This window comes from Polyodon spathula, chromosome 13 (assembly GCF_017654505.1).
Source record: "Polyodon spathula isolate WHYD16114869_AA chromosome 13, ASM1765450v1, whole genome shotgun sequence".
Lineage (NCBI taxonomy): Eukaryota > Metazoa > Chordata > Actinopteri > Acipenseriformes > Polyodontidae > Polyodon > Polyodon spathula.
The window spans coordinates 5,121,339-5,128,262 of NC_054546.1; the positions used below are offsets into that span (position 1 = coordinate 5,121,339).

The following is a 6,924-nucleotide window of genomic DNA, read 5'->3' on the forward strand; positions in this document are numbered from 1 at the left end:
ATGCCAACCATAAGAAAAACACTGATGTTCTTAGGAGGATCCCTGGCCAGTGGTGGTTCGCTTATAATGATATGTGCTGTGCTGGCAACCAAAGAGTGGGTCAGTACTGCGATTACATGCAAGGGGTCGGCCAATAACAATGGTTCCGTCACACTTGAGTATGGGCTTTTCGAAGGCAAGGGGAAAAGCAACTTCTGCCCTAACATTGGGGTTGATATTGAGCCCTTTAAAGGTAATATATTTTCATTTGCCTTTTTATTTTCTTTTGCAGCGTCATTTGGTAATACTGGATGTTAAGAAATACAAAAAGAAAAAAAAAATCAATGACAACGTAATTTAATGAACTTATTTTAGTATTTCTTGATTCAGCCCTATGGAGTGTAGTATGCATACTGTGAAATGTTAAACAGTGGGGTTGTTCTCCTCTCTAGCCACAGTATATCATCTTCAACTTTAACACTTCATATAGATAGCTAGATAACCAAAATATACACGTTCCTATATCATGTCAACAAGACATGAAAGCATGAGGCCAAAGCTGTTAATGTTACAAAAGAGTGATCTTTTTTGTAATTTCCTTTCTACTTATTTTATAGCATCTTCATGCAAGTGGTAATAATGGTGAATCAGTTATTTTATGTATGTTTGAATCCAAGTATAACACTGTGTGACCTTAAAGCAAATATATTGCTTTCTGCTGTACAGCACAAGCAAAACCAAAACCATGTTTGTAAACTATTAAGAGTTTGTTTTATTATTGTGGACATTGTATTTAATGGCTGTGTGGAAGGGTGGTGGATAATTCACTGACACGGGAGACAGAAACAGGTGTACTTGAAACACTGCACAGGTGTCCAGTTTTATTTGGTGGTAGTGCTTTCTTTTAACCTGCAGAGGGCACTGTTGTCCATGGTCTGCCTACCAATGATGGTAGACAGAACCACAGTAATACCAAAGGCAGTACACAGTTCAAAGTGCAGGCGCACTTACAGGTGCTCAACAGAATAATCAAAACAGAAGGCGAAAATAAAACAGTAATAAAACTACAAATAAAAGGTGTTGCACTTGGCAGCATTACCCCAGTCGTCGCTACCCGCACGGCCCGGGTCACCCACCTACACTAGCTGCTCCCTCAGCTTGCTATAAACAATACTTTGGGGGTCTGCCCAAGGTTTCCCTCGCTACTACTATCTTTCTTTTGTTTTTCTTTTCTGTCAGATTTCTTTTTCCAGTTTCTTTCTCCCAGCTTGTTCTCGGTCCTGGACCCGCGCTTCCACATGCTCGACGCGTCTAAAAGAGCAGACCTGAGGAAACAGTAGAGCGTTATTATTAGGGCTAACAATCTCCCCAAGACCCGCCTCTCAGCCACTCAAAGAGAGGGAAAGTCCACACACCCTCTTTTCCACCTCCCCCGTGTCACTGCCATGACCCACAGGCGGGTATTGGACACTACTGCCCTCTTTCTGCAGCACTGTGAACATGCCAGCAGAGTCAGCACAGATCTTCCCTGCTACAGGCTGCGACAGTAATATATGGTTTAACTAACAGTTTTGAGTGTTAAGTAATCCAAAATGTTTATATGCATATGCTAGTCATTTTACATGTCTGATTTCTCAAATGTATTTGCCACTGGCAATAACTTCTGTGCCATATATATATAATTTTTATTTTTCAATAATTGACTGAGTGGTTAACAACTCAGCACTCATATAGTCTTACAGCAAATAACAATCCCTCTAGTCAACCAATGGCCCAGGATTTAGAGGAAAAATATCAAATCAATCCTAGTTGTGTTTGCAAAGAAATTAGAAGCAACATGCGCCAAAAGTAAATAGATGAAATCCTTAACAAACAATAGTGGAAGAAATCAAACAATTGTGTAGATGTTGATTTTCTAAACAAATACATATGGATTCATTATCCCGTATATCTGGCGGAAGTATGCAAATACATTTCAGGACTCTTTTCCTTGAGTCAATTCACATAGCTCTATCTCAATTTTACAGCTGTGTAGCAATTAACTGTAAAACAATTAATTCCCTACCATATAGTGTGCATTCGCCCTGTAGAAGATTATATTGGGGAAATAACCTGACAATGAATTGAATATTTTTCAGGTTCAAGTTACAAGTCAAGAAAGAAACATTTCATTGTTCTGTTTAATCCTATTGAAAGCAGAAGGCGGCACTGGATTTCACAGAAGCCTTTTATTCTTTCCAAATACAAATCTTTTCTCTGGTGTCCCAGGTTTTTACCATGTATTAAAACTGAGCTTAACACATCTATTGGTAATAACATATGTATATGATGTGATTTTTCCAGCAAACCCTTGAATTCTGTTGATTAACTGTAATTCTCACACATGATCATCTTTTTCTTTCAAGTCCTGGAATCTCTGGAACACTTTGGTCCTTCTAAATCACTACACATCACAGTTATAACCTGCCTGTGTCTCGGGCTTTTGGGTTCAATATGCAGCTTTGGAATCACTCTATATAACAGCTTCAGCAACCCTTACGAAACATACCTGGGACCTCTCGGTGTTTATGTCTGCAGTTCAGTAAGCGGTAAGCATGCCCAACGATGTTTATGTCATGCGCTACAGTTAGAATTGCTTACACCCAAACTTATATATATATATATATATATATATATATATATATATATATATATATATATATATATATATATATATATATATATATATATATATATATATATATAGTATTGGAACCTGAATTATCATCATGTGTACCATATGAATGTGCACCATTTTAGCTGTCTGGTCTAAGAATTATTTCATTGGATGAGGCTAAATGTCTTTTACACTGTTGTCTACTCTTAATAGGTAATGAGCTAATTACGTCACAATGATGCCTGGTTAGTCTGGGTAGTGTGAGTATTTCAACACATCCTTCATGGACCAACCTAACTAGAAAGAAATGTGGTTGGTACTGAAATCAAAAATCATGATCTGCTACATAATCTTGGTAGCTCTCTCAACTGAGAGATATTCAACACAGCACAACCCAGCAAGTTAGTTTAAAGATGTAAATAAGGTATATATATGTGTACTTAAAAGAGGCAACTTCTAATCCAAAGAGACTGCCAACTGAGATTGTGTGCAGGTTGGTTTGATCTAAGACTCCGCAGAGAAAAATAACATCAAGGTCTTTAATAATTGATTTGGCACAGTGCTTTGTTTTAGACAGTCATCACTGCTGGCTGCAGTCCGTTTATTTACTGGCTACACACCCCTCACTTCTACAGATGTGTAATAACTGTGTCAGGACTGCTTCCTCTTGGGAAATGGAGCTGCTAATGCAGGTGTTATGGAGAACACTCCCAGTAACTTACATACAACAATGTGCCAGGGAGGGAATGAGAAGATGCTTATTTACCAACGTCAGCAACTGAAACATAATACTGATTCATACCGCTCAATTAAAATGCTGAGTCACAAAATACTTAGTATGAAGCAATACAACTTTACTACTGAAACACTGTCATTACCACATATAAAGCTGGCTGTAACTGTGGATTGTCTATGAATCACCCCATTGCTGGAATGTCTTCGGCACTGAATGACTGATAGAAGTTGAGGTGGAGGGGTGCAGACACTTAGAAAGGTCTGCAATTTATAAAAATTCAACATTGCTAAATTACTTAAGGCATCTGATGTACTTTTTTCACAATTGAATTTAAAACCATTTCCTCCTGTATCAACACAAGATGTTTAGCCTATTTCTTGGCGTAGTCATGGTTGGCCTTATGAAACTGAGAGCGCCTGTTTATTTGGACTGATCTCCACAGTGGAGGTCTCCTATAGTTCACATATATATTCACTGTTCTTATGGGGTTTGTACCTGCTTATGACTCCCTGCTGTAAACAGTGGCAAGTGAATAGCATCAAGCATTGCACTTCTTCAGTCATATGTTACAGGTAGAGAACGGACACCAACCTCCTTCCTGGTATAGTCTTAACCACAGTCCAAAGTGACTGATCCCCTGGACTAGTGCTTTTAGAGCCTGTATCCCATTACATCATCATCACCTCATGTCTACAACACTGTCCATTACACTTGCATGCTTGTGACACAACCTGCATTTATTGAACAGAACTGTGAATACCAGAGACAGGCTGGCTCTTCTGCTGTGTGTTGGACAGAAGGACTTTGTTAGAATCATACCATGAATTAATGTTCTTTATTATATAAAAATAATTTAGAAATAAAATGTTAGTTCATATCTAATTGCATATAAAGTAGCTGTAAACAGTTTCAAGTTTCAATGAAGTCTTCATTTATTTAAGATAAAGCCCATCAGAATATTAATATTTGCAATAGATTTCCTCATAGTGGCTGATACGTTAATAAAACTGATATCAGCATAAGACACGTACTTACCTCTTGACCTGAGAGTGGACTGCTTAGTTGAACGGCAAGACGTCTTTTGTTTTTTGTCTTTTCTACTAAATTGAATGGGCTGAGATGCCAATTCAGTACAATATAAAACATCCTTATTCCAACATTTTCTCACATATGAACTGCTAGTATAACTGTATCATAAATCATAATCTTGCAATAATCTACTTTTTTTTGTTTCTTTCAGCAATTTTCATTTTTCTCTCAATTGTTTTATTCGTGGTAAACACAGAGGTCTATCATTTATCAATAGAAATGGCTCAAAACCAAATTACGAACCAACGTGTGACTTTGAGTGACGCCAAGAATTCAATCGGATACTCGTACTACCTCATGATTCCTGCTTTTTTCTGCAATCTGTTTGTCATTATCATCATCTACGTTTACCAGCACGCCAGCTACACTCAGAGGAAGGAGCAGCAGAGACCCACGGAAGATGCCCCAAAAGACGTCATGATGTACTAATGGTGCTTCTGCAGTTAAGACTTTTGCAAAGGGTTACAGTCTCATAGCAATGTTCCCCAGCAGATAGTAATTTAGTTTCTTAAGTCATTATGTTCCATTAATCGTGTCCTCTTGGTCTCTCTGTTTGTACCTGTTTAAACTGTCCTTGCTGGCACTTTCATAAAGATGTTTCAACCATGCTACTCCAACGACGTGGGGCAAAGTTAACTTTGGCTTTGACCTTTTTAAAGGTTCTGTGGAACAATATCGCAACATCTGTTCACACTGAAATTGTTCCAGGTTTCGTACCAGTGTTTTATTTTGTGGTATGCGTTAAAAAAAGTGGTACACGGTGTATTGCTCTTGCCCGGGCATGCGCAAATTATTTTAGCTCAGAAAACACGAAACACCCATCTGATGTGTTTGGCCTTTAAAGATCTTTTTTATTATAATGTTTTTCACAATTCAGCACGTGCACGTGGCTTTAACTGATGACCAGCACAGTGTAAACATACAATTTTGTGGGTGAACTACTTTTTGTCTCCTTTGTAGTGATTTGTGCAGTAGTCAATCACAGCATTGACATCATACCCTTTTCTTGTGTTAAACGGGAACGCGTACCACATTCTGACTATGTACCACTTTCTGGCCCTGCACAAGTACAATTGTGGCATGACTCGGAACAGATCAATTGTGGACAGGTGGGTCGGAATGACAACAGAATGGATGATGCAGAGGCAAGCGCAGCTCGCTCACATATAAGATATAGTGTGAACGCTGTAATACCGAACTACATTTTTTATGTATCCTCCAATATCCCAAAATGCTTTCTGATATGTTTTGTAGCGTGAACATTACAAATACAGTACTCAGCAGGCACCTATAGGAGTTGAGAACGCTTATCAATACTGCTGTACCATATACAATTTGTGAGGCTTGTTGTAAAATGATGGATCGTGGAGCGAAGTGATCAATTGCTGAAATCAAGGCATATTGATATCTGGAGCGATGAATTAGTTCAAGGAGACTTTAGAGTTCAAAATGAAATGCACACACTATGGTAAAAGGTACCTTGTCTTTTTAAGAAACAAAGCCATAACGTTCATGATAAGAAGCGCTGTGTCTTCCATGGGCATGGGCTCCATATTTGCCAGGTTGTAAACATAAAATCCAGTGCATGGTGGGATAATTTAATATTAAGCCGACAGTCCATTGCTCTGCTAGGAACTGTAACCGTGCTGTTTTAATAGGGTTTGTACACGTTAAGGCCGTAACGGTACTGAGGACGCTTTGAGCTGGATTAATTAAAGCGTTTTTGAGTACGTTTCTCGAGATCGGCTATGCTGTGTGGACAGGGCCTTGATGTAAGTGTATCGACAGAAACCAGCTTAAACGTGGAGAGGTATATCATAACAGTATCAGTCTGGTGTTGAAAAGTGAGTTAGGACAGAAATGGTATTGTATCGGTATCTATTCTAAACCGAAACACATTTGACCAGTATTGTTCCGTAAGTGTGAACAGGGTATTAAACCGCTTTCCTCCACAATACTGACATCCTTTGATATGTCACCCTGTATCTATGAATATGACAGCAGTTAATAATGCTTGTGTGATTTGTTTTGCCTGCAGAATGAAGTGCTTCAGTGTAACGTTGTGCTGATGTAATTGAACTCTGGAGCTTGCCAGTTCACGGCAGAATGTTAAACGTTTCTAGACCCAATCTTGAAGCAAATGCAAAGACAAAGCCACATTTTCAGAGACGAATATAATATTTAAAAGAAAAAAACTACTCAACAATACAAACATAACTGAAATGCTTCTCCGTGCATAAGTCATGTATTTACAGGTGTATACGTTATAATTATGATTAGAAGAGTAAGACAGCCTCTGGGAAAATTATCACCCAACAACCAAAACTTAAACGTGTGCTTCTTTCAAATGAATTTTACTTCTACAGTGGATCACCTGTGGCCTGCTTTCCTGTATAAGCACCTTGTTATCCATCGAGATGCAATTTAAATTAAATATATTTATGATTTATTTTGTTCCGTTTTG

General features: G+C 38.3%; 1 protein-coding gene across 1 annotated transcript; it reads left to right on the top strand.

Moving 5' to 3' along the window:
• On the top strand, positions 1 to 5,888 carry LOC121325866 (clarin-3-like). The gene is made up of 3 exons (XM_041268952.1): positions 1 to 232; positions 2,385 to 2,567; positions 4,612 to 5,888. Exons 1-3 carry the CDS (start codon positions 1 to 3, stop codon positions 4,887 to 4,889), a joined length of 693 nt encoding a protein of 230 aa, XP_041124886.1. The 3' UTR covers positions 4,890 to 5,888.
• Positions 5,889 to 6,924: the final 1,036 nt, after the last annotated feature.

Bases quoted from the DNA above. Each gene is read 5' to 3' on its own strand.
- LOC121325866 (XM_041268952.1), top strand. From the start codon at position 1: ATGCCAACCATAAGAAAAACACTGATGTTCTTAGGAGGATCCCTGGCC. The intron at 233-2,384 runs GTAATATATTTT...TTTTCTTTCAAG, and splicing joins TGATATTGAGCCCTTTAAAG to TCCTGGAATCTCTGGAACAC. The intron at 2,568-4,611 runs GTAAGCATGCCC...TGTTTCTTTCAG, and splicing joins TGTCTGCAGTTCAGTAAGCG to CAATTTTCATTTTTCTCTCA.